The 27,856-nt window shown below is 35.8% G+C and overlaps 3 protein-coding genes across 3 annotated transcripts; 1 reads left to right on the top strand and 2 right to left on the bottom strand.

Moving 5' to 3' along the window:
* Positions 1 to 11,666: 11,666 nt before the first annotated feature.
* LOC121642441 lies at positions 11,667 to 15,263 on the bottom strand. The gene is made up of 6 exons (XM_041989188.1): positions 15,178 to 15,263; positions 13,898 to 13,990; positions 13,093 to 13,436; positions 12,945 to 13,029; positions 12,300 to 12,377; positions 11,667 to 11,742 (listed from the first exon to the last, which is right to left on the bottom strand). The coding sequence occupies exons 1-5, from the start codon at positions 15,257 to 15,259 to the stop codon at positions 12,340 to 12,342; spliced, it is 642 nt and encodes a 213-aa protein (XP_041845122.1). The 5' UTR covers positions 15,260 to 15,263; the 3' UTR covers positions 11,667 to 11,742; positions 12,300 to 12,339.
* Positions 15,264 to 19,085: 3,822 nt separating this feature from the next.
* On the top strand, positions 19,086 to 22,531 carry zgc:174945 (uncharacterized protein LOC793867 homolog). The gene is made up of 3 exons (XM_041988245.1): positions 19,086 to 19,232; positions 21,506 to 21,838; positions 22,018 to 22,531. The coding sequence occupies exons 1-3, from the start codon at positions 19,163 to 19,165 to the stop codon at positions 22,020 to 22,022; spliced, it is 408 nt and encodes a 135-aa protein (XP_041844179.1). The 5' UTR covers positions 19,086 to 19,162; the 3' UTR covers positions 22,023 to 22,531.
* A 765-nt stretch (positions 22,532 to 23,296) lies between these two features.
* mettl6 (methyltransferase 6, methylcytidine) lies at positions 23,297 to 27,849 on the bottom strand. Its single transcript, XM_041988243.1, has 5 exons — positions 27,129 to 27,849; positions 26,676 to 26,810; positions 26,108 to 26,278; positions 25,780 to 25,921; positions 23,297 to 24,525 (listed from the first exon to the last, which is right to left on the bottom strand). Exons 1-5 carry the CDS (start codon positions 27,432 to 27,434, stop codon positions 24,371 to 24,373), a joined length of 909 nt encoding a protein of 302 aa, XP_041844177.1. The 5' UTR covers positions 27,435 to 27,849; the 3' UTR covers positions 23,297 to 24,370.
* Positions 27,850 to 27,856: the final 7 nt, after the last annotated feature.

Below are 27,856 nucleotides of genomic sequence, written 5' to 3'. Positions count from 1 at the left end.
AGCTATGCAGAAGGCCAGAGTGGAAATCTATAGAGCAGACTTCTGATAGAGGCTACTGGCATCGACCCTTACATCTTTTATTTTCATTCCTCCTGCTCAGCAGAGGAGAAAGTACCGAGTACTCAGAGATTGAAAAGACAGGAGCCTGAGGTGGTATTTTACACGTTGCATAACCCACACAATGTGCCTGCTTACCTTGAGGCCTGACACTGATGGGGTAGGAAGTGCTTAAACACTATAAGAGGGGACAGAAAGAAAAGAAAAATAGAAGAAAGATATGTTCACTGGATGACTGCTTTTCAGTCACATTTAAAATGACGGAGACATATAGTATGTTTGATGGAAGGTAAAAAATTCTGTTCACTTTACACATTTATTTCTAAACTTATATTCAACAGTCTCCTAAGTTGACAACCTTTCTTGATTGAATGAATATACAGTAAGTATCTTCTGCCCTTTACCTACATTAAACTGCATGCACTCGATACTGAAAGGCACTTTAGATAAAAGCATCATCTAATTGTATATAAACATCCTCAAGGACATTTAGAGTTAAAAGTTTAATGTTTGTTATGCAAAGAAAGATTTCTAAAGAGCTGAAGGTAATAAAACCCAAAGGTCATTGGATGGTCTCAGAATAATAATCAGTTATTCAAATATTCCATTCCTTTCTTTTATGGTTAAAATTCATCTGATTAAATAGGTGGATAGCTGTGACATTTTTATTGTGCGTTCCAGCTTTCTTCAGAATTTGTTTTTCATTAGATTTTTGCCAGAAATGACGAAGTGAATCATTATTCCGAACCGTGAACTTATGCTTTTCAAATGACCCTGAGATTCCAGATGTAAAGATGGCTGCGCCCAGAACCACCTGTAGTTCTTTGTTGTCTTTCTAATATATTTTGTGTCCTCTGAGTTTCTAGTCTAAAGGGAAACAAGTTTTTGTTACTGATAATTATGTTGTCAGTCGGGGTATATTCGGTTTCTTGATCGTTATGATGAAAACTGGAAGGTGTTGTCATGGTGTGCATTATTAAAAGTGGGTTTGTGATTTTCCAGTTTCAGCATGATTGTAGGTGCTTTCAAAATTTATTAAGGCACCCATTTTTTTCTGAGCTGATGCAAAAGGAAAATGCCAATTACCTTGTAATGACGTGACCTTCTCTCAGCCACTCAGAGTTATGACCCAACTGGACTTGGACGATTTTAACCTGTAGCAGCTACTTACATGTCACCATACAACTTAAACTAGATATGTCTGATCAAATTAGATTAGGATTTTCATGAGGTTCAGCTATTAGATAAAATAAAAAATTAAAAGGAAAACAAGCAAAGAATCAAGTGTAAATTAAGATTATTGTGACTGCATACATTTCACACTTGCTTGCTGCTTATTTGATGCAGATTTCTAAAATAAAACCTTTATAACACATCGTATGACCAAAAACATGCTTTATAGTGTAATGCTCTACAGACATAGGTGTTTATTTCTGATCATCTTAGTTTTTGTGTTTGGAAAACTTTGGTGTTGTTATTTTTGGACAGGCAATATGTAAATGTCAACTGATGACAGCAAACTGGTGTTAGGACTAAAAAAATATCATAGCATACTGTTCTGATATTGGAAAACACACACACACACACACACACACACACACACACACACACACACACACACATATACATGCTAAAGTTTCATCTGATGCTGTAGCACCTTCCCATAGGATGTAAAAGTAATAATGTGTTTATTTGTATTTTGAGATTGTAACCACTGAAACAGCTGATTTATTATTTTTTATTTCTTTGAATTATGACCGTCTGTGAAGGGCCCAAGTTTCAGATGCATTACACGTCAAACATGTTTGTAAACTTCAAAACAACTTTCGTGAGATTCTGCCAGTCGGTAAAATGAGTTAAACCCTTTTTCTTGACTTAATCCTAATATCTTACTAAGGTACTTGTTTTCTTACACTCATCTATTTTAAAACAATATAGCTGATTATTTCCTAAGATATAGTGACATAAACAGTTTGGATGACCTGAACGGCTTCTTTGGGAACGCTGAGTGTAAAATTGCTGATTTTGTGCGCTGACACATACAGCACCACATTTTACTGCTCCCTAAAGAACTGCAGTCTTCAGTCCCTGCTAAGGCAGACTAAGATGAGCCGTGGAGCCTGAATAATCATATCTGAGTCGTATCAGCATGTTTTGTGTCTCTTTAGGCTTCTGTTGATTTGTCTGAATAACAGGATGTGCCAAAGCATTTTGAAGAGGACCGAACCAGCTGCAGTGTCCTCTAACTGCCCCTAAACGTCGGTCACACCCCTGGCTTACTGACCTCTGTGTGAAAGTGCGTGTCCACAGCTATCAGCTCACTGTCATCATGATATATTGTCACTTCCAGACAGGAAGATCCGTCTTCTGAAAGCAAACTGACATTGAAATATTGGTGAGCTGCTGACAAAATGTGCAATTTTAAGAGTTTATCTTTAAATAAATGCAGATTTAAAAAAGTGTGAGGGATTGATATAGCACATTAGTCTTTCAGTGGTGATAACCAGATAACTGCCATAGAAAAACAGAAAACAACCATAAAGAATACAAAATCATACTAAAATTAATTGGTCATTGTGAAGAACTTGACAACAAGCTCTTGGATCAATTTGATTTGAGCCAAGTGTGTTGAAGCAGGGAAACAACAAAAGCTTGCAGGATAGCAGCCCTTTACGACTGGAGTTTGACACCCAGCAGTAGAGCATCATACTGGTTTTTAATGTGATACTGCCTGAGGGCCAGAAGATCACAAGTATCCAATTTTGACCTTTGGCCTTGTCCTACAGAGATTCCCCCTGACTCTCTAAATCTTTTAATGCTATTATACAAAATTGATGTGGGATCTTCAAAGTCTAATCTTACTCCTAGGAACATTTTCTGAAATTGCTCCACAATTCTCTGCAGATTATTGAACCTCTGCCCATCTTTACGTTTGAGAGACTCCTCTAAAATTCTCATTTTATACCCACTCATGCTACCGACCTGTTGGTCTGTAATGGTGACCTAATGGTATCCTAGTTGATTCTAATTTCTGACTACTTTTCCAGCCTTTGTTGTCCCCGTTCCTACTTTTTGAGACACATTGCTGCCATCAAATTCAAAATAAGCCAATAATTTAATAGTAAAACTTGTCAGTCTCAGCATCTGATATGTAGTTTGTGTTTTATCAAGAATAAAATTTGTATTTAGGACATTTGTTAATGGTTGCATTTTGTTTTTAATTTACATTTTACATGGTGTGACGACTGTATTGGTACTGGGGTTGTATTTGTAAAGTTCACCCTCTTCTCTTCTGTGTTGGGTGGGTCTGTGCAGTGGAACCCCCCCACACACATTCCACATTTTACAGAAAATGTGTAATTCAATCAAAACTCTTCATGGTAGCATTACTCTTTGAACTACATACTGTACTAGATACAAAACACAAATCATTAACAATGTTTCCTTTAGTATTGATTTATTCAATCAAACTCATATAGCTTTTTGTTAATTTTTTAAGTGAGTCGAATGACTGATAAATTTTATTATAGAAAGGTGAAAATAGAAGCAATATAGGATAAGACACAACACAGAATAAGATCAGTCCACTCTTGTTTCTCTTATGCACTTAAAATTTCCAAAAATGCCAGCCCTCATGTAACTTGTCAGGACTGGACGATGCATCAGAGTTCAGATCTGAAAACATGGAGATTTAGTCTTGATCAAGGACACAAGTTAAAAAGTTTTGCCCATTTGCTGATGGCTTGGTTAACTTCAGCACTAGTTGCATTAAGGTTAAGTCTGTAATGTTGGTAATCTGAAGAGAAAAAGCTTCCTCATGTTCTCCGTTTAAATACCTCTGAATGAGAGTGTCAGCTAAACTGTGAATGGAACTTAATTTGAAAGAGTGAATAACAGTTGTGTGTTATACATACCAGTCACACACTGGTGGCATTCAGCAGAAGAAAAGCAGATTGTATCTGTTCAACCTTTTGCTTTCCTCAGGCAGTTGAAATGGCTCTGATAAGGGTCTCAGCTAAATGCTTGGTAGGTTATGAAGGAAAGATGCCAAGAGTGAAATTAAGTCACTATAAGATAATTTGGTGCTTCTTTAGATAAACGAGAAAAATTAAAAAATCCCTGATATTCAGTTAAAATGAGTGAAAAAGGTTAGCCCATCTAATGACTGGCTGGCTGGCTGGCTGGCTGGATGGATGATTTTTTGTTTGGAGGGGGTAAAAAAAAATCTGTTCCCCACCATTTTTCAAGAGTAAAATATGTGTAGAAATAAAATAGTACTGTATAAAAGTAATAAAGCAAACAAGAATCAAAGGGGGAAACCCAAAAAACAAGATTAAATGACAATATATAACAAGAATACATGATAAAGTAGCCCAGTGTTCTGTTATTACTACCAGCACCCATCCAATAGTTTATTTGAACTGGTATACACTTTCCATTTGCCCTAAATATTACCCCACAAAAAAAAAAAAATAAATAAAAAATGTGGTTTAATCCATAAATAAAAAATTATTACAGTGTTCCCAGCCAATAGTGGAACCTGTGTTGATAATACGTGGGCTAAAAATAAAGCCATATGGGATTGTTGTAAATTCTATTGGCCTAGTCCTAATTGCCCTCATTGGTTATATTGGTATGGTGACATCACGTGGCACAAGTTGGGTCAAGCTCATTGGAAAACCCAGTGGGCTCCCAATGTGGGTCCTAGCTGGATCACTATTTGTGTGTGGACTTGAAAATAGCAGTACAAATATGTCACACTTGGGTTTTTATATTTGGGGCATGAAAGTTATTTCCAGAAACTTAATCCTGCATCAAACTTTCATGTGCAATTAACAATGAGTCAATGTGGACACTTTTTAAATCCCGTTCAGTGCATGTGCAGACAAAACATAGCTGGCTTTACCCTTTATATTTATAAAAAAAAATGAATTAAATAGACAAAAACTCTGTGGTAGACTGTTAAAAATTATATAAAATTTTATATATATATATATATTTTTTTTACCCCCTTTTTAAAGAACTATACTGTGTATAGGTCACAACATTTAGAGCAATATAAAGAAGAAGGAAGAGATTTGGATTATTTTTTGTACAATATTTGACATGAAGCCTGTACTACAGATTGTATTTAATCAGAATTTGCACTACTCAGGATGTTACACAACAGTATGGAATAAATGGAAACTTTTTGCTGTGAGTCCTTGATGAGAGGCAAGTTACCTGACCTCTTTGTAACCATCTCTTTACCTTCCTGTCTGCTTCCTGACGACAGGATGTGGAACTGGATGTGCTGTTCTTTTCACCTTTAGTTGATCAGGATCCAAACGTGCCCATGACATCCGTATTATACAACTCAGTCATTACATTTCAGGAGTAATAAAGACCAAGCTCTGTTTCTATGGTGGATATATGGGGGGTAAATCTGAGTTGGTGTTAGCAACTTGGCCAGAAACCTATTGACTTAGTAAATGGGCAGATTATTGTCATTACTACCATGTTATTATCCTTTTGGAATTACTTCATGGTTAACATTCCATCCTCCTTTCATCATCATATTTTTTCAAGCCGTCAGTAATTTCTTGACATTTTTTGCAATTTAAAAAGTAAATCAGTAATAAGAATTCAGCAAATTATAATATAGGTGATCTGAAAGGAAACTATACATTTACTCCTCTTTTTATCAGACAAGAAAAATCCAGCTCGTGAAGAGAACAGTGGCCATCTCCAGGTTTTACTTCACCATAAGAAACTAAAAGAGTGACAGTAATGGAGTGTATGCTGAGTGAACGGCTTTTTCAGCCAACTCTCAGTTAAAGGATTGGAGTTTGACATTGATGGCAGTGATTGATCTGTTTTTAGCACTTCTGAAGCATTATATTTTCTATTTCTGCCTGTTTGTCTTGCTTTCCATATTCACACTCCAGTTTTAAGTTTGCATAAATAGTTTCACTCTAAAAGTATTGCACATTATAATAATAATAATAATAATGCATTTTATTTCTTGGAGCCTTTCAAACACCCAAGGTCACCGTACACAAAAAGAAAAAATAAATAAAAAGACAATAAAAATATAAATAATCCAAAAAAAAATCCAAATATTATATGGAAGTAATGATCTAAAAGAGTAATGGTTGTCAACACTTAGACCCTTTATTAATGCAGATTATCTGCCACTGATACTAATCAAAATATAGCATGAAGCTGAAGTTGTATAACAAATTATTTAATCTGGAAGCAAATCATCAAAAATTTTATGAGTATATTCAAATATCACAACATGTGAAATTATAAAATCAAATCATATTTCCCAATCTCAATTATTTACATAAAGCTTTTACGGTTTTCTGCAAATACTACATAATTACAACAAAAGACAAAGACTATTTAGATTTTTTCTTTTTTTTTAGCTTTTTCACATGACAACTAAGTTTTAAAGCTCTGTAATTAAACAGATTTCATTCTATAAGATTTAAGTTTTCACTGTTTGCTTTGTTAACATTACAGGACAGACATTACATGTTGGGAGTTGTGACCCACAAAGCAACTTCAGTGAGATGCTGCCAATCCACATAATGAGCTGAACCACTTTTCTTGAGTGTTTCCTTATCTCCAATAAATGTACGTTCATATGGGTCGTACAACTTATAAGATTAAATACTGCTGTCTAGTGGCCAGTAGTAATTAGTACAGTGCACTGCTGTTATTTGTATAAACGTTTAAAATGCTTTGTTTATACCATGGAGGAAAATAGTAAAGACTATGGAAAATGGTCTGTATTTATATAGCGCTTTACTGTACCTGGAATGATACCCAAAGCGCCTTACATTATACATCACATTCACCCATTCACACACACATTTGCACACTGATGGTGGAAGCTGCCGTGTATATATATATATATATATATATATACAGTATATTTACAGTAGCAAGCACAGCTCAGACTGCTATTTATATATTAATTTAATATGTTATATATTTATTTGTGTATTTTTCCTTTTTTTTTTTTGCTAGAAAAGTTCTATTGAGAAGCAAGATCTCTTTTTTCCAGAAGTCCTGATCCAGAAGGCTGCATAAACAGTGTAAACAGTTATACATAAAAGTTACACATGAAAAGACAATTTCTAGTATTAACAGAACGTAAAGTTCAAAATCAGTACAATGTCGTCATGGCGACAGCTACACAAGTCTATGTGTGTGGAAGAAAAATGGGGATGTATCCAAAAGATTTCTTCATAGACACACTTAGCATTCAGATCTCACTGAGGTCAGGTAGAGCAGAAGGAAATCTCTTTCTCACACATCCAGTAGTGGAGTTCATGACAGCTGTCCCAACTCCACCATGTCGACTGATGTTGCAAAACTTGACAAGTGTATGCACAACTATGAAGGTACCCTAGCCCAAGCCACTGGTATTTATAGAAGCAACTAGAAAACAGAGAAAAACAAACAGTTACAATTTATTTTCTGAGGGTTGAATGTGTCTGTCCTCAAATGCTAAAGCTATACAGGATCCACTTCGTTGCAGGGCTTGTTTCACTACAGCTAATTGTCAGTGGGTAATTAGATCATACTTTGTAGCACAAGAATATATGTTTGCAAAAAATTGCAAAGCTGTAAACAAGAGTCAACATTTTACTCTTAATTGTTTAAAAAGCCTTACCAATTACTCTCCAGGCTTCCATCCACCCACACCAAGGCCCATGAATGGGTACAAGGGTTCATGTGTACACTCAAGCCAATCCACATTTTGTCAGCAGCTCCAAACTGAGTAACAGCTGCCTGTTCAGAAAGATTTTTTTATATAGCACATTTCAAGATAAAAATCACAAAGTGCTTTACAATAAAAAAAGTGACAGTTTTATAATAACATGCTGTGCCAAAAGTATGCAGCAAAATGACGTCATTAGGGTGGTGACTGCACGGTAAAAAGACTGTATTTAGTCATAACCGTATTGTTTTCCAAGGTAACTTTACAAGGTAATAAAAGGATAAATCAAAGATAAGGATTCACCTTCTTTCTTTCATCATTTAAAATCACCAAACGAGCTCCTTTGCTCTCACAGTTTTGTTTTGCATAGTTCCACGTGTTCCTCTCAGATGATAACTGGTAGCAGCTTGACCTGAAACTCTGCCAACCCACAGGACATGATGGGGTCTGTGGTCCTGCTGAGCAACAAAACACACAGAAGAGGCACATCAAGGGGTATAGTGTGACAGAAAAGGTCGAACACAATTTGCAAAGATTAAACAGCTTCATTGTTGGTGTTTTTATTATTATTATTATCATTATTTTAAAGTTCACTCGCCCATATTTATGCTAGCCCGCAGTTGAAACACTTGATTTTGCTGCTTGAGAATCTCCTCATTTAACGTGGTCACTTTGTTCATCAGCTGTTTATTTTCCCATGCCAGTTGATCTTTATCTTGTTTCAGATGGTTCATCTCTTGAAGAAGTTGTTTTTTCTCTTGAAGCACTTTGACTTTATCTTCATTCAGCTGGTCCTTCTCCTGAAGAAGCTTAGATTTCTCTTTAACCACTTCTGTTTTGTCGTGATTTAGTTGGGAATTTGCTTGAAGCAGCTTACTTTTTTCCTGATCAAGTTTTATTATGTCTTGATTTAGTTGAATTTTCTCATGTTTTAGTTGTTTTATCTTCCTAAGATGTTGCTCTTTCTCTTGATTTATTCTCTCTCTCTCTGAGATCAAGGCTCTGATGTCATCAGGCAACAGGAAAGTGGCATTGCAAGTTGAGCTATTTGGTCCGTGAGAAGTTTCAGCTAAAAAAGAGAAATACATTTTTGGTTTCTGTTATATTTTAACCACTTTTTGCCACCTTTTCAAAGACATACTTCTTTCTTTTTTAAGATACAGTGTAATGTTAAAAAAATGAGAGTATAACAATACTGTTTTGTATGTTAACTAGCTAGGTGCCAGAATCTAGCAGCTCTGGTGTTGTACACCCAGGATGGACTAAAGGTTTTTCACAGGGTAACACAGAGGAGCAATGAACCATGCATACTTTGGCCCAATTTAGAGTTATAATTAATCTGGCATGCATGTAACTGGGCTTTGAGGGTAAACTAGTTGGCCTGAGGTAAGCCAAGCAAATACAAAAAGAGCTTTAATAACTCTTAAAATCAGCGAGCAATATCAAATGTTCTAATTGTGAGGTATCAATTCTAAAACCAACACTTTGCCTCTTACAGTCATAATCATGCCTCCTAACTAATGCATCTATAAAGTGTTATATAATCATATTTGATAAAAAAAAAAAAACCCTACCTGAATGAACTGGATGTAATAAATGGTGAATACGAGGTTTACATGACAACTAACATGTGTTAAATGAGTGAACATATGAACATTAATTTACATTTGATTTCCACAGTGAAGTAGAAAGTGTGTGTAGCTGCTCACCCGCACGGTACCAAAGAAACAATAAGAGCGCTGTTTGCAAGATGCATAACAAGCCAAAGCCAACTCCAACTAGCTTGTATATGTTTGATCTTCCTAAAGGAAAAGAACAAAACAAAGGGTAGAGCTAGGGTAATAAAAAAAAAAAAAAGAAATATACATCCAATTTTATTTTTAATAAACAGAAGGAAAGATATACTTGTCCTCACTAGCTGTGTTTTTCCCTCTATCTAAGGTATTTTGTAAGAGTTTAAAAAAGTTATCAGGGTTTTTTGTGTACATACAGTTCTTTCCTGGTACAGTTTATCATACAGTTTAACACTTGGAATGATTATAAGATATTCTTACCTGATGGGCAGGTTCTCCTCAGCTCTTGTTCCTCCCTTCTTCTAGGAATTGGCATATTGATATAGTCTCTTATCTCCATTTTTCTTCCATTGACAGAAGTACTGTGTCTTCTAATGTAGTCTTCAGTTTGTGGAGTTCATGTAGGAGTGCAGCTTCATCATTGACTATTTATGCTAACTGGATATGACGCATTTTGGCAATGATGTGTGTTCAGCCAACCGAAACATTAAAATAATGCAAAGCTTATATACAGGAAATGACCATCAGTTCACCATCTGGTAAACACCTTATATGGTCCCAAATTTCTCTTCTAGGCAGGATTAGAAGAGGGTGCAATGCTAGGCATTTTTTTTGTTTGTTTGTTTGATTTGTTTTTTGTTGTGTCCATTTAGCAATACTTTCCAGCTTTGGGAATAAACTACTGATTTTTCATGTTGAAAGATGGATGGTTTAATTCAGTCTCATGTAACTGAATTGCACACATGGTTATTCCTTGAAAAACAATTATACACCTAATATAAATGAAGAAAACAAATTAATTTTCAAACATAACAGAATCTAACACATTTGTTTTATTCTTCATAGTCATAACTAATACTTTGAATGAAAACACATTTACAGTTGTCTGAACTTGTCAATTAACAGCTCTAAAATAAAAGTGTTACCAAATACAGTCACATCAACAAACACGTAAGTTTAAATACTCTACACTGCCGTGTCCTACTTGTATATTTCCCCCATGATGTTATATCCTGTTTTTTGGGGGTGTTTTGTTACTCATCTCAAGTATTCTAATTTTATACTTTTGAATTCTTTCGGTTTAGTTTGTATATTCAGTCATGATAAAGGTTTTACACATCAACACAAAAACCATCTGGTCTTTAACAGATTTTAAAATGAGGTAAATATAAAGAACAACACAAGACATATCACATCATGTCTTTTCTTTATTGAACAAAACCAAAGCCAAAATGCAGAAGCAGTGTTTGAACAATATGAATCAATAGTGTGTAGAACCATTTCAAGCAGCAATACAGTAGTAATAATAGTTTTCTGTACGATTGTTTCAGGCTTGCACATCACTGTGGATGAGTTTTGGCCCACTCTTCTGTACCATTTATTGTCATTCACAGCATTTTAATGAAGTTTGGACTTTGGACCATTTAAACACTTTGACTCTTTTCTTTTTCAGCCATTCTGTTTTAGAGATCTTGCTCTGTTTGGGATAATTACATTAGTTTGATACAATTTTAGCCAAGATTCAGTCATCAGGCAGATGGCCTTACGTTGGACTGTGGAATACTTCATGTCTGTCAAGAACATTTTTAAATGTGTGGTCTACACAATGGCTGCAAGGGGTCCTGGTGTAATCAAGTCATCAGCCTTCCGAACAAAGGGTTTGTGCTGATAAGCTGGTGTCTGGTTTTCAACTGATCCAGCGGCGCTGTGTGTTTTGGCCAATAGTCTTGTCTTTGATTGTTTTGTGAAAAGAGAAGAGCCATTCACCAGACAACCTTTTCAAACAGTCACAAATGTTAACATGCAGAGCCTGTAGCTTATATGTTTTTTGTTGTGGTAAAATCTTAGGATAAATGTCCATTCTTGAATGCCAAACAAAACAACAACAGCAAAACCAAATTCAGCATGAAACACACTTTTTAGATATAATAATATTAGTTTACTGTCCAAAGGAAAAGCACAGTGAAACTTTAAATAATCAATCCAGTACAGTAAAAGTAGTAAGAAATATAAATAGTAATTGTGTAAATGATCAGATTACAAGGGAATGAAAGAAAAGAAAATAGAGAGGCTTGTATTAATACTTTACAAAAAAGTAATAAGGTTATTCTGTTTTGATGAAGGTGGTATATCAGCTCCTCCTCACAGTGTGGGTATCATAGCAGCTTCATCATGTCACTGCAACAAGACAAACAGCAACAATGGAAAAGAAAAAAAGTTTTTACCATTAAAATATTCTCAGTCATTTTAATTATCCACTGGTCCAGTGGCATTATTACCAACAGCAAACTTTGAGTTTGTGATTTCTGTGTCTACATTTCATGTCTTATAAAAACACACAAATGGAAACTTATTTTAATCACAACAATGCATCATTTTTTCTGCCCTTTGGCTCGACTGCACTTGTGTGTGTAATTGTGTTGGTCATGGTCATCACACGTGTTTCCAGCTTCAGTGGCCAGCTTTGTCTAGTGCCACAGGAAAGTTAGAGACATGGAAAAGATGGACCACTCTGACATCAAAGAGCTAGATTTGTTTTATAGTAACCTGAAAGGTATGAAACAATTCCCAAATCATGTCCATCAGACATGTAAAAAGCAACATGTGATTTCAGTTTTACCATGTACCAGACTTGCCCCATAGTTTTACATACATCAGTGCTCTTCAATGGCCCCATCCTCTTATTTATTAGTGTATTCTTTGTTTATCTAAATAAAACATTGAAAAGGTCTTACCGAATAATTTTGAAAAGCAGATTGCTTTTGTCCACCGTTTTTAGAAGCAGCACTTCATAAATGGAGGACATGGTAATCCTGAAGGGAAGAAGATTAATGATGTATATTCAGTAGTGACATGAACGGTGTTTGGTCTGGTCATTTTACTCCCTAAAATTAAAAATTCAACTCAGCTTAACTTTATTTGTAAACTAATTTAACATAACAAGAGCTGAAACTACGGAAGCTGAGAGTGGCCAGGCTTGCATGGTTTTTTGTCACCATTTTCTTGTGATAACAGGGTCATTTATGTCATTATCTCGAGGGGAGGGATTAGAGAGATGGAAATGAAAGCTTCTTCGTTCCCAACATCTCAACTTTACCCAGGACTCATTCACATAATTATGCACCCACACCATGACTGTAGCCCCTCCCATCAGCTGTCATGGGGTCTGTTTGGATCATTAAAACCATGTGTCACACACTCACTTTTGAGCCCACCTCAATCATCTCCTTGTCTCGGGAAAACAAACTTTGTTTCTCACACCTCTAGAATATGATTAAAAATAGAATAAGAGCCGATAACGGGCACTCTTGGCTTCCGTATGAAACAAAGTGCTGGACACAAAACCTTTAAGTAAGCGTTTTATTGAGAAATGGACTCACCTATAAATTGATAACTCTGAAGCTGCCTGATCTTCTCATTCAGGTTGTTGTTGGTCGTCTCCAAGACTGTGTTTTTCATATACAGCTGAAAGATTTTTAAATTCAGTCGGTTTTTCTTTTGAACCAGTTTACTTTTATCTTGATTTACCTGGTTGTTCTCTTGAAGAAGTTTATCTTTCTCTTGAATCACTTCATCATTTTCTCGATTCAGCCAGAGTTTTTCTTGAATAAGTCGTTTTTTCTCTTGAACCAGGTTTTGTTTATCTTTCTCCAGTAGACTTTTCCCTCGAATAAGTCGACTTATCTCTTGAAAAAATTTGTCTTTATCTTGCTTAAGTTGATTTTTATCAAAATTTAGATGCTCTATCTCTTTAAGATGATGTTCTTTCTCTTGAATCAGCTGATCTCTCTCTAACATCAGGGCACTGATGCCATCAGTAGTATGAGAGGTGACATTACAAGTTGAGACATTCGACTTGTTGGGAATCCAAACTAGAAAAGAATGGAGATATTTTTAGTTTCTCTTCAAATGAATCTGAGACACAATAATTTAAGAAAATGCACATTTTGTATTTGCATTTTTTCCCAAGATTATGATGAGAGGATGATCAGCCCTATTATCTAGTGTGATACTCAAGTATGAACTCATAACCATATATTATTATCCAGGCAGAAGACGAGGTGCAGACGGGGATAGATTATCTGTCCCATTACAAGGCTAAAGAACCATGAGGACTAGTAGTGATTCGTGCTTAGAACCCTGCAGAATGGCAAACTAACGTATGTTTTTGGGCCGTGTGAAGAAAGCTACACTGAGAATACATATAATTACACAGTTAATTTAAATAAAAATAAAAAAAAAAACTAGTTAGTATTTAGGCTGCATGATGGTTAGCACCATGCCCCCCTCCCGTGCAGCCTTGCTGATGTAAAATGTGTGCGCTGATGCTCACCAACTTCTTTGTAAAGGAAAATGTTAAGAGCTGTCTGAATGACACACAGCAGACCAAAGCTGACTCCAACCAGCATAAAGATGTTGAATCCTCCTGTAAGGAAAACACACACCATTCATGGAAAACTTTTATATCATTAGGAAAACTATTATTGTATATATTTGCTATATTTTCAGCTGTTTAATATTGATTTTTTGTGAGCTTCTGATTAATTAGTCCTCATATCTATCCTCTTGCCTCCTTGTCATACAGGTGTATTGTAATTTAATCTGCATACAAAAAATAATTTTAATAACCACTGAATGTTAAGGTGCTGCATCAGTCACAATTTCACTTTAAGCTACTGTTGTAAACTACGAAAAGCTTTTATGTTCATGTCAGACGACGGCACATATAATATAATGTATGACTTTTATATAATGTATGACCCCTATGATGATGAGAAAGCAAGGACCAGGGTTTTCCTTGCCCGGACGTGGGTCACCGGGGCCCCCCTCGGGAGCCAGGCCTGGAGGTGGGGCATGAAGGCGAGCGCCTGGTGGCCAGGCCTTTGCCCATGGGGCCCGGTCGGGCTCAGCCCAAAAGGGGGACATGGGCCTTTCCTCCCATGGGCTCACCACCTGCAGGAGGGGCCATAGGGGTCGGGTGCAGTGTGAGCTGGACGGCTGCCAGAGGCGGAGACCCTGACGGTCTGATCCTCAGCTGCAAAAGCTAGCTCTAGGGATGTGGAATGTCACCTCTCTGGCGGGGAAGGAGCCTGAGTTGGTGCGCGAGGTTGAGCAGTTCCGGCTAGATATAGTTGGACTCACCTCAACGCACGGCTTGGGCTCTGGAACCACTGTCTTTGAGAGGGGCTAGACCCTCTTCCATTCTGGAGTTGCTCCCTGTGAGAGGCGCCGAGCAGCTGTGGGCACGCTCATTGCCCCCCAACTTGGTGCCTGTACGTTGGGGTTTACCCCGGTGGACGAAAGGGTGGCCTCCCTCCACCTTCGGGTGGGGGGGATGGGTCCTGACTGTTGTTTGTGCTTATGCACCAAATAGGAGAGGGAAGTCTGGGTTTCCCTGCTTAGGCAGCTGCCCCCGCGACCCGACTCCAGATAAGCGGCAAAAAATGGATGGATAATAATAATAATAATAATAATAATAATAATAATAATAATAATAATAATAATAAAAGTAGCAGTAAGTGGCAGAAAATTGATGGATGGATGTAGGACTTTGAGTAGCTGAGTAGCTGGCACTGAAGAAAAACAGAAATAAGCACAAATAGTTATTCTCACCTGATGAACACTTATATCTCTGCGGCTTCCTTTCCCTGCTCACTCCATCAACTGGTAAGTTGGCATAGTCCCTGGTCTCCATTCTTCCTCCCCTGACAGTCTTGATAACAGTTAGGAAAGTATGGCTAAGTTGTATTCTTAAAGTTGTCTTTCTGGTGTTAATGAGGAAGAGTGACTTCATCATTCCCTATTTATATTAACTGATGAAGCAGCGCAATGATGTTTGAGTCATCAACCAAAATAACTTACACCCACACAATAGATCACGCCCAGAATGTTTAATTGAAATGAAAAGTATTTAATTTATCTTCTGACGGAAAATTTAATGTATTTTTTATGCATTACGTTTTATTTGTTAAATTTCTCTTTTAAAATGTAAATCCAGGAGTTACCAGTTAGAATTAATCATTTTTATTTTTATTTATTTATTTATTTTTTTAACAAGTTTTATTATTTTCTTGACAATTCTTCTCATGGAATTTTGTAACCATTGACTTTTCCTCTAAACTCCAACCACAAAGTCATCGCATGAGAGTTTCAGCAAAATGTTAGAGCACTCATTGGATGTGTAGCCATAAAATGTTGTAAAGTGATTTAATCATTTCTTTTTCATAAATCTGTTTTCAATAACATCAGCAGTTTAGTTAAGTTTAGTTCAGTTTATATCATTAGCAGTATTGTAACACTGTCTCACAAAAACAAGAAAAAAATACTCTACAAAGAATCACAGCGTTGTACTTTTTTTAAATGGTCATACTGACCATTGCAACACTTTAAGCTTGAGCCCCATCCTGTCAACTAATGACCTAAACGAACAATTTTTTCACTCATTTGCTGTTGCTTTAAATTAACTTTTAACTTTGAAATGTTTTCTTTTGTCATAGCGTTGCAGTTTCTTTGCACTTCCACTTGTTGTTGTGCTGTTATTGTTCATATCACATTTATAGTCCACTTGATTAAAATTTGGTTTGAGAAAAAAACAAGACAGTTAAGATTAGGCATTATGAAGTACATGCTCAGGGTAAGTTATTAAATGTGCCTTTTTCATCTAACTAGGATGCTTTGTGACATCCATTTTTTAAAAGTGATATATAAATAAAATTCGTATTTAAATATCAATTTGATTATGTAAACAAAATTATGGGAAATGATTCATTCCTCAGAGAAGACTTGAACTCCAAAAGCTTGTCTATTGAGGTCTCTCTTTTTTCTCATTAACTACCCAACATGTAGCAAATTGATAAGATATCAGATACGCTTCATTCTGACTTTGTTTTTTTATACAGCCAAACACTAATATTCCTAAAGATGCTATAAAATCCATTTTGATGTGTAACTGTTTTTTGTCTTTCACAATTGTCCTAATATCACTAGTTAGAAGTTGTGTTGTAATTATGCTAAAGATATATTAGACTATCATTTCCTGGAAAAAAGTTTTAAAAAAAAGTTGATGACTGATTTGGAACTCATCGAAAAATTTCCCTATTTTTAACAGGAAATACATAAATATACAGAAGCGAACAGCACTATTGTTAGCTGTTGTTGAGGTCGATTTTATTATTTAATCATACACTGAATTTCATTTAATTTTTGTTTGATAACTGGGGTAGTCAGTTCTGATCCATGCAATAGGAGATATTAAGAATATATATGTCCTTAGAATTCTTAAAAAAAAAATAAAATCCACATACTACATCATGCTGCCATCCTTCTGTTAGGACATGATGTCCTGTTGTCATGCAAGGACCTCACAGACAGGAGAAGGTTAACATAACTTTATTATAATAGAGAACAGAATGGAATCTTCTTACTCAAGCTTGGTAGGAGTGTTTTATTCCGTGATTATTTTAAAAATAAAACAGAAGTCAGTATCATTGATAAACAAATCAATGATACTTAAGTGGTTAAACCTTATTGTCTATTATATTACAGTTTGCCCAAAATTATCCATAAAAATACAAAAAACTAAAGAGGAAAACAGTCAGCAAAAGGCATGAATGGTGCTCAATGTGACAGAATGTGGAAGAAAAAAAAGAGAAATCATAGCAGCAGTATGATCACATGGCTAGGGGAAAAAAGGAAACTAGTCTACATAATTTAAGGTAGGAAGATTGTTGTCCGATTGTACCCTATGAGCTTGCATTTAATCTGCTTATAAACATAACAAAAGTGTAAAAAGAATGAACATGAATTAAATAAAAATACCACTTCTATTAATAATCTATCTCCTCTGAATGATTTTCATGTCTGCATGTTAATATACTCATTTCTAGTTTGTAAAAGAGTAAATCTAAGAAGCTGATAAAGGCAGTGTGTTGTCTTACAAAAGGCTGTGCTGTGCTGTATTGCCTGTGTCTGTTATTGAGGTGTGAAGATAAATTCATTTGGTGTCCGGAAGAGGTGGCTGTAGTGACATTGCTTACTAACACCAAATCTACACATTCACCCAGTTTCAAATCTATTCATTCCAGTGCAGGGTTGCAGGGGGTCTGGTGCCCAGTGGTTATAGGCAGAGTATAAACCCTGTCTACCACCAGCCAACTACTGTGTTTTAGGTGGTCCTGCCAAAGATATCAAACCTACTTAGCTTTGATATCGAGCCCTAACTACATAATGGTTAATGGTTTTGTTGTTTAACTGAATGTAACTAAGAAGTGAAAAACTAGTTGTACCTTGATGTCAAGCCCTTTTTCACATGGCTGAAATGACTAAGTGTAATCCCCCTGCCTCTTTTAAAGTGGGGTTTGAAATGTTGATGAGTTATGTTTCTCTCCTGCTAAGTGCAGAGTCCAAAGTTTGGAGTATGCCCATACTGGTTGTATTAAGTGTATAAACAAAACCTATCCATTGGTCTTGATTGGAAGATTTGTTAGAGCTCTCTCTCTCTCTCTCTCTTTTTTTTTTTTTTTTTTTTTTTGCATATCAAGACAGTAATATTTTAGATCAAGTTATGACAGATGTGGTTCTTCACATTAGTTAAGATGATAACTTGAAGAACAGTCATTAGTGATGGAAGTGGAGGATGTGTTGTGTTTGTGTAACATGTTCTCCATTCAGCAGACAGAACGCTACCAGGCTGATAAGCTAATCACTCTGCTAATTTGGTCAGCTGGATGAGTTTGTCACCAAGTATTTGGTCATTCTTGTTGTTTTATTTTGTTATAGCACATAAGCTCTCTCCAAGGTATGTTTGAATTTGACTTTTTGTCTTATACATTTTTTAAGTAAATAAACTTGGCCTGCATTTATATTTTGCATGTCATCTGATCCACAAAACATAATCAGTCACTTCCAACTTGACTAAATAACCATTTATTTCTTGCAAACATGAAAGATGTCAGTGTTGAGGTAGAAAACTACAAATAAAACAAATGAAACAAATAAAACAAATGAAACAAATAAAACCACAAACATTTGTTGGATATTATCAGACATTTTAGAGCATTTCATGTTATTAACAAAGCATAATGCAATGCTAATGAATCATGCTTCTCATACCGAGCTATTTCTGAAGCTAAATCTTACCTCTTTTGTGGCATTTGTATCTTCAAACCTTAAAATGTACTTCAAAAGAAAAAATAATCCCCTTGCCCTTTCACCTTGTAATAAAGTTGTAATAAAGCAGATATCAAAGACGAAGCCATATTAAAGATGTCTCTTTTTAATATGGAACAGACAATAAGGTTATATATATCAATATGTAATATACCAGTGATGTGGTGCTGTTATTTGTGCTCTAATTACAAACTGAAGAAATGCAGTAAATGTAATTCAGGAAAGATGACTGTGACCTTACAACACATTACAACGCCAGAAACAGAAGATCATAAGATTGAGCTAACGCTCCTGTGGTCAAAGACATGCAGCATTCTCCACCCACATGTCAACAGACTTAAGTAGCTGGTGGCTTTCATGCATTTGGGTTAACGTGAAATCTGTAAGAGGCATCATTTCTTAACTTGTGCTGTGGTCCTCCGTGCGCATTATGGCTTTTCTTACTGGACTTACAGGAATGCTGTTGATGATCTTATGTGTTTCGTCTGCTCAGGAGACAGGTTGGCAAACCAGCGATTTGTGCTTCTTCACACTTTAGTTTCTTAATACAAAATGGTTTTCTACATAAGGGATACTTCAGCTCTATGTCTGATATTTTTTATTCTGTAAAATCTAAATCCAGATGTTTGTAGGAGTCCTGCTGAAGTGAGAGAAGGATCAGAATGAAAAGTATTGTTTATGTTACTTGTTTAAAGATTTGGAGCATATGTGGAGAAATTGAAAATTGTTTCATTTGATCAAATACTAAAATATGTTTAAATATTCCTCTTGATTTTAATCATACACTAAAGGTACCTTTAAAGATAACAAAAAAAGAGAAAGAAAAAATAGTATTAAAAAAATGTGAAGCAGCAGAGAACAGAAACTAGGGCAAACATCCATTCCTGTTGGCATCACAGTAAGCAGCCTGTTAAACTTTCTTAACAAAATGCAAATATTTTTAAATGATTTAAACCATTACTTTAACAACACTGTGTAATGATTATTTCATGGTTTTCAGGTTCTCTTCGTGCGAAAAGCCTGTTATGTAAATTTCGTCCTCTACATTAAAACACAAAGGCCCTACATGTGCAGCTGAACATTAAACACGTGCGGAAACCATGAATTGGAAACTGGAAAGTTATTGTAGTTTTGAAGGGGAAATATTTTTCATTCTTTATTCAGGAATAAAGCAGTTCAACAGTTCTGGGTTTCCTTTGTTGTATTTTCCATTTTATAATCTTTTCAGTGGGTGTCAGGTATACCAGCAGATAAGTTAGACACCCAGGCTCTTTGACTACAGAGTCGTACTGCTGTAATATGCAGAAAGAGGATTAATATAGTTTTGCAGAAATAAGCAAAGTCTTTCCCAGTAAAGATGTTGTCTGGAGGGAAGCAGATTGCCCCTGTGTATTGTTCAAGATTAATGGTACCATTTAGATGTGCCAAAAATAATATGATTAAAAATGGATGGTTATTCACGAGTGTTATTTATTTATTTATTTTACTTCTTACTATGCATACAATAATTTCTGGAATTGCTGACAATGTTTAGATGATACTGTATACCTAAATCTTTAAAGATGGTGCATATGCATGCTTTTATACATTTTTTTAAAAATAGGCTTATTCTTCATCATTTTACTTATTTGTTACAAAAAAAATGTGAGCTGCACCACCAGTTGTAATTATACACCTTTTTTTCTTTGAAAACATGGATGCTCATCAACAGGGCGAATATTTTCTTATCTTTAACCTGACTTTTCTTTTTTTTTAACTCATTAAAAGTGCAGCAAAAATATCCCTGAAACTGTGAAATCTATAATAGTTCTTGATTCTAAAAGATTGACAGTGTTAAAACTGCTCCTGTCCCCACTTGCAGTTTGGGATTTAAAACGACGCTGGAGGTAGAGCTCGCAGTAGGACACAAAGCATCAAAGATGGGACCAGAACAGGAATCACAGGCTACATCTCCAGATTTGTCATAATAATGATTCACTGAAGAAGCTTAAAGTCTTATTTTCTTTAGCGCTTCCATTTATTCTGCAAAGCCGGTACTTTTTACCAGGACAGGCCTTGGTGTGAAAATCTGTTTGCAGCAAGGGTAGCTGCAAATTTTCTTAAGAGCTTCTACTTCCAAGCAGCTTTCCATACAGCTCATGCAGGTGTGCCCACAAGGAAAAGCAGCAGAACTTCTCTTTGTGTAGCTGCAGTCATTTCACTTCGCAGTAAATCTTCCTTTAAAGTGTGATGTGAATATGAAATTCTGCATAAGAATAAAAAGAGAGTATTAGTAAGGTTTTATGGCTTTCCAGGAGGAGGTGTAGTTTAGAGCTTGTGCTTTACAGATGCTCATTTGTAGGGAGAAGTTCTATGTTAGCAGAAACATTTAGAAAAAGGCAGAAAGGAACGTCTGCAATAAAAAGAAGTCCAGCTTGAAATTATCAGGAGAACCTTCTCGTGATATTTCTGCTCAGGTAATGCTGTTAATTAGTAACCTTCAGAGTTACAGATTTAGCCTTCTTTGGACAGAAGTGAATATATTCCAGTTTTGCTCCTTTTCTTCCCAGTTACAGTGATTATTTGTTGGCTGATGTGTGTTTAACTGACAGAAACGCATTGGCATTGATCGTCTCATGTAGCTCTTGGCCAGAACATAAATTTAGTATCACTAAAATCACACACGCTTCCTCTAAGATGTTCAGAGTACATTAAAAGATATTAAGAGTAAAACAAGGTGCAAACTGCCCAATGACTAATTAAATTTTTCATGTTTTTTTTCTTTATATTTTAGGTTCTCTGGAAGTTTTTTACCCTCAGCAGACCTTCACTCCTTCTCCAGGCTCATCGGTCCTGCTATCTTGCAAAGCAGAGTATGATTTTTATAAGTGTCGTGGAGTTCATGTTGTATGGCATAACATCACTGAAGACAGCACTGAGCTGACAAATCCCAGGAAGTACTTCACCACGGTGAATGAGACAGCCTCGTCTAAAAGCATGAGACACCGACAGGTTGTGACAAAGATACTGAACGTTGTACCAGAGGACAATGGTCTATTTCAGTGTAAGGCTGAATGTGAGACTGGAGAGAAAGCAATGGGACATTTCATCACAGTCAAAGTTAAAGGTACTGTTATAGAAGAGTAATGACACTTGTTATTTTAAATAAATATGCTTTTCTCATGTTTTATATCATGACCTTTGGCTTAAACACTTTTTAAAATCAAACTGTGTTCAGATGAAGAAAAATATGTAATTTAGACACACACTGATGTTTTGCTTTGTTCTGTTTATGATGTCTTGCAGAGTAATCAGTTATCAGTTGGCTCTGTTCACAGAGGATGACAAAAACCACGCTCCTCAGTTTTCCAGCAACATTTTGAGAAAATAATCATCCTTGTTTTGTTAGTGACTTGAGTAAATAAAATGACTCATCCATAGAAACATTCTTTTTAATATACATATTGCATCACTCATTGTGACCACTTAAGTTGTTCTACAAACTAGATTCACAGTACGAGTCTGTCCACATGCTTTAAGCAAAGCTTATTACATACAAATCTAGTCAATAAATTTTAAATGTGTTTCTGCTAATTACAGGAATTAGCAATTGTAACAATTCATGTCTTGTTTAAAATAAAGTCATGTTTTAATAATTCTGTCTTAAAGTTTTCTTAACAGGTTCTTACTGCATTATGTTGGATGTGTACTTATGTAGGTTAAATTTGTGTGTAAAGATTGAATTTTTTCATGTGTGATTTAAGTAAAAGAAAACAATGCTCGGCATCATGTGTCATTTTCTGAATTAGGCAAACAGATATACCTGTCTCCATCTTTATTCATAAAACAATCTCAGATTTAGACTTTTCTTTTGTTTTTACTAAATGTAATCTAGTTCCGCACAGGATTAAATCCATTTAAAAGAGTATGGCTCTGCACACAATGACTGGAGGGACTGTGAAATGATAAGCTGTCCTTGGGCAAGACAATGAACCCCACTTTGAGTCCCAATGTGTCCATCAGTCTAATAACATTAGAAGTGACGTATGAATGTGACATGTAGTGTAAAAGCGTTTAAAGTGGTTAACATATACTAAATATGAGTAATCCATTTACCGTTAATAACATGAATGTTGGACATACAATTTTTATTTGCAACTAAACTGTTGACACAGCTGTTTTAAACTGAGGCTTGTACCAATGTCTAAAGCAGGAGTAGTTAAAAAACTCAATCTGACTGAAGCAGAAGAAACGTGAACAATAAAGACTCAGTGGACAAAACAAAACCTTCAAGCATGTGCTACTTTTCCTGTTACTGATCAGAGGTGTGATTATTGCAAGGTGTAAAAAGCAGCGACGACGTGGCTAAAATTAGTATCAGGCTAGCAACTTTTCTGCAGCACTTCGCCCACATGTAGTTTCACTTCTACCCTTTTCTTTAAGGCAGTAGGACCTTAAACACAGAGCCACGTCTATAAGCATAACGGCAGCTGAAACCAACTTAAGGTTCATACTGACTAACAAAATATGAAGCTATAAAATTTGACTTTTCAAATCACAATAATTTCTGTTGATTCCCAGAAAGTAAAGACAGAATAATTGGTCATTTATTTGGACTGTTTTGATTTCATACAACAAACATGCATTGATAATTATAATGCTTCAATATCCATCACAAAGAGACATGCAGACGTGACTACACGTGAGCATCCAGATAGCTTTGCTTTGCTTATGGTCGTGGAGCATGTGCAAGCCAAACCACAGGAAAGGAAACAGTGCATCGATTACTGTGACCTGTTTTAAAGTCATGTTTGATGTTACAGTCTGTCTGAAAGGGGATACCACACTTTACACTCTGCTCTGCATCATTGTTCAGGACTTTCAAACTGCTTTAAACTGAGTGCAAATAAACTGCAACTCGGTCTTTGGACAATGTTGAGTTGATTTGAGCCTGATCAGAGATGAGTCTGCAAAGTCAAGATGGAACAGATGAAATGTCTAAACTGAGTTTCATAGGACTTGCATAGGAAATGCAATGTAATAACTTTAATTCAAGTCAATCTACTTTTTTTTTTTTTGCTGAGTGGAATTAAATCTCTTACAAACCTTCAGTCTGAGCTGAAAGCCACATTTTAGCTGCTCTCAACAATAAGTATGAAATCAGTGCACTCTTCTGTTCAACTTGAGTAATGCCAACAAGAAAATTATTACTATTATTATAACTAGTTTCTGTGTTACTTTTTATATTGTAAACAACGTAAAAAAAAAACAAATGAAAAGAAGTCAACTGTCCATTTATTCCAAAATGCCAGGATGCATTTAATGATGGAATAAGAAATACGTAGAAAATCTGGACCACAATCAAACTGTGGAATGACATAAAACTGTTTCATATTTATTCCAAAGAATAATTAGGTGAAAATAAGACAGTAAATCATAAAATCTTTGCTGTGCAAAAGTTAAAACACCTGTTTACCAAATGTTGTTTAAAGATTAATAGAGGTCAAATAGGTCAAAAATAATTTTTTCAGATTGGCACCACCTGCTAATCAAACTTAGAAAAGCAGAAACCATAAGTCCACTTCTGATCTTTTTTAACTTTCTTTTTGTTTTTGTAAAAATCTTTGTTCACAACTTTGGAGATTTGTCTGAAGTGACATCAGGAGGTTTGTGGCTCCTGTGGCTTGATGAACTTGCTCTGTAGAAACACTCGTGGAACACAAAGCCCTTCCTTCTTGTTGACCGTCTCTCTCAGGACGTAGTCGTTGGCAACAGACTGGAAGCCTGCGTCCTCAAAAAGCTTAGCCAAGAACTCTGAAAGGAGTTAAAAAGGCTGAGACTTAAAAGTAAGAAAATATGAGTAATGAAGATTAAGGTGTCTTGCGGTGTGTCAAAAAAAGGATATTACATATGAAGCAACACAAGAGATTTCCCCACTGAGCCACAATGCAGAAGTAAATCATGATGCTGTTTCATTTATGCTTCTGTATACTTCCCCATTTTGATTTAATCACTGATTAAATAATATTGAGAATGTAATCATTTTTATACTTTAAAGGCAAGGCAAGTTTATTTGTATAGTACAAATCAACAACAGGGTAATTTAAACTGCTTTACAAAGACATTAAAATGGAAAAAGAGAAGCCTAAATTACAATAAAAACTAAAGATAATGGAAGAAGAACGAACATTAGATAAAAACAGCATCTGAGACATGATCAAGTTATAAAATTCAAGCTTAAAAGAACCAGATGTAGATTTGGACTTCTAAATAAAAACTAGTGAAATGCAGCAGAGAACAGGTGGGTCTTTAACCTGGATTAAATTAAGTGTTTCAGCTGATCTGAGGCTTTTTGGGAGTTTGTTCAAGACATGTGGAGCATAGAAGCTGAATGCAGCTTCTCCATGTCTGGTTCGGACTCTGGGAACTGATAAGAAACTGGATTCAGATGACCTGAGGGTTCTGGTAGTGGATCAAGAGGACACTGATGTATTTTGGTCCTAAACCATTCAGAGCTTTATAGACCAGCAGCAGAACTTTAAAGTCTATTCTCTGATCAACAGGCAGCCAGCGTAAAGACCTCAGAGCTGGACTGATGTGGTCCACTTTCTTGGTCTTAGTGAGGACTCGAGCAGCAGAGTTCTGAATAAGCTGGAGGTGTCTAATTGATTTTTTAGGTAGAACCTGTAAAAACACTTACAATAATCAAGCCGACTAAAAGCATGGATGACTTTTTCCAGGTCCTGCTGAAACATCAGATCTTTTACACTTGTTATATTATTAAGGTGATAGTAGGCTGACTTTGTGATTCCTTTAATGTGTTTTTCAAAGTTTAGGTTGACCTTAGTCTCATGGTGACATTGTAAAATAAAGAAATAAAATAAAGATTAAATAGCCTGTTAAAAAAGTAAAAATTGATATGTTATTCTATGACACCTATGACACTTGTTACCACAGTTAAGAGTATACACTGGGGCGACTGGAACACAGTCAAAGATAATGCTGTAAAATATATAAATGTAATTGATTTCAACAAACATAAAAAAGAACATTCCTAAATTTACTAACCTTTTGAGAAGAAGTAGGAGCGTGTTCCATCCTGCCGAACATAGAAGTTGTCTCCCAGCTTGCTGCCAGATTTAAACCGGAGCATGGCGTGATCATGCAGACCATAGTCCCTGAAAAGGACGATGCCTCCAGGCTTCAGCACCTTAAAGCCACACGCAAGTCACAGTAAATTATTTTAGTATTATATATATATATATATATATATATATATATATATAAACACAATAATTTGTAAATTACCACTTTCAATCAATATTTTCCTGGTAGCACGATGGAAGAGACTAAATACACTTTGATTCTCTGAAATAGTTTTTCCCACTGCTCTCACCTTAATGATGTTCTTCAAAGCCAGCTTCATCTTGTCAGGATGGATGGCTGACAGGACAAAAATGAGTGTGATAACATCCACGCTGCCCTTTGGCACATTTTCCATCAGATTATCTTTGGTTAAATCACACTGGAAGGCACAGCAACGTTCAGGGCAATAAAGGGGGTTTTGCTATCAAACAAAAGAATATAAAATTTCATTATTTACATGGTTAAGTGCTTTGATTTTCCATTAACAGTTTTTCTAGTGGTCTTATGTTTTAATTTTATTAAGACATTGTCATTTACAACCCCATGGACCCAGATATTTCAGCTTAATCATGAAGAGGAAAATCACCTGTCCGTACACTATACGAGGCTCAATTACACATGCTTTGCACTTGTACACCAATTTCATGTATATGTCGTCCTTCAAATACTTTAGTTCTTGATGCTTACAACAAAGATTTCTTTGTATACTAAAGTTTGGATGTTGTTCCTCACTCGGACTAAATGACTGTCCTAGAATAAAGCATTCTTTTGATGTATGAAGGTAATTAAAAAAAAAAAAAAACTGACAAACATCTTACTTTAACAAATTCAACAGCTCGAGGCGAGAAGTCACATGCATAAACAAAGATGTTGAGATCATCTTCCAGCAGGGGAAAGATGCAGTTTCCCACTCCGCAGCCAGCCTCCAGCAGCACCAACTTTTGGGACTCAAACTGCAAACAAGGGCAATTACAGATTTAAACAAAGACAACCACTTCTCATCACTCTATTCACGTTTTGTTTTAGCTTAAAATAATGCTTGATAAGAAATTTCACTTTGAAATATTATAGGAAAGGAGCAAGTTGAGTATCCTTTGGAACTGGATGCTTATTTATTCCTATAGCTTTAATCAGTTAGAAAATCACAGTGCTGGGTGAAAGGTGGGATTACAAGTACAGAGCTGACCAATGGATCATTTGCATGCCACAGTCAATATGTCCTATCAAGTCTCAATTAGAGTTAGTTCAACATATAAACGCTGTATGATCACCTCTCGGCATGCTTTGAGCTCCTCAAATTCTCTCGTGGTCCAGTGCCTGTCCTTGAAGAAATTCGTCGTGTTTCTTTTATAAAACAAGTCCCAGTTTTTCTGAGCTTCTTTTTCCAACTTCATCTGTTTGAAGTCGGACACCAGAGTCTTCTCGTTGTTCAGTCTGTCTAGCTCCTCTTGGGTTAAATCTCCAGCAATAGCGGTCTTCGTCTGACCCGGGATGCATGGAACAATTCTTTCATTGGATTCCACTATTTCAGTTTGTTTAACATCAATACAACACGTACTATTTGTCGATAGTGCCATGCTTCTTAAAATAAGCCTTCACAGTTCAGAATCGATAGTGTATAACAGCAAATTTTAAAACATGTTATCACAAGTTTACTTACTAAGCAACAATATGGTTCTGTTTTTTATTTTATTTTGTTTTTTCTAATATGTATGTTTGACTAGATTTTTACTCATTTACCGTCCATCTTGTCCGTCAGGAAAATTCTTACGTGTAACGTTTACAATTTGATTCCTTGCCTGAAGAAGTTATACTCTTTCCGTCAATTACCCACCGAAATTAAAGAACACGGTATCTTAAATAAGAAATTTAAACGCTATACATATGCTTTTTTTTATAACTCCCAAATTTGTGTTTTATTTTTATAACAAGGATAGAGCCGCCTGATTACAACCAGTGGTGTGCTTCCGGTGCTATTTGACTGTCGGACCCAAAGCGG

Source organism: Melanotaenia boesemani, chromosome 6 (genome assembly GCF_017639745.1).
Source record: "Melanotaenia boesemani isolate fMelBoe1 chromosome 6, fMelBoe1.pri, whole genome shotgun sequence".
Classification (NCBI taxonomy): domain Eukaryota; kingdom Metazoa; phylum Chordata; class Actinopteri; order Atheriniformes; family Melanotaeniidae; genus Melanotaenia; species Melanotaenia boesemani.
This window is presented reverse-complemented; position numbering and strand designations above follow the sequence as displayed.

Coding starts and splice junctions, on each gene's coding strand:
- LOC121642441 (XM_041989188.1), bottom strand. CDS start 15,259: ATGGAGACCAGGGACTATGCCAACTTACCAGTTGATGGAGTGAGCAGG. Junction 13,991..15,177: donor GAGATATAAGTGTTCATCAG/GTGAGAATAACT, acceptor TTTTCCTTACAG/GAGGATTCAACATCTTTATG. Junction 13,030..13,092: donor TTCTTCAAGAGAACAACCAG/GTAAATCAAGAT, acceptor AAAATCTTTCAG/CTGTATATGAAAAACACAGT.
- zgc:174945 (XM_041988245.1), top strand. CDS start 19,163: ATGGCTTTTCTTACTGGACTTACAGGAATGCTGTTGATGATCTTATGT. Junction 19,233..21,505: donor TTCGTCTGCTCAGGAGACAG/GTTGGCAAACCA, acceptor TTTATATTTTAG/GTTCTCTGGAAGTTTTTTAC.
- mettl6 (XM_041988243.1), bottom strand. CDS start 27,434: ATGGCACTATCGACAAATAGTACGTGTTGTATTGATGTTAAACAAACT. Junction 26,811..27,128: donor AGCTCAAAGCATGCCGAGAG/GTGATCATACAG, acceptor CCTTGTTTGCAG/TTTGAGTCCCAAAAGTTGGT. Junction 26,279..26,675: donor GAGCTGTTGAATTTGTTAAA/GTAAGATGTTTG, acceptor TTTGTTTGATAG/CAAAACCCCCTTTATTGCCC.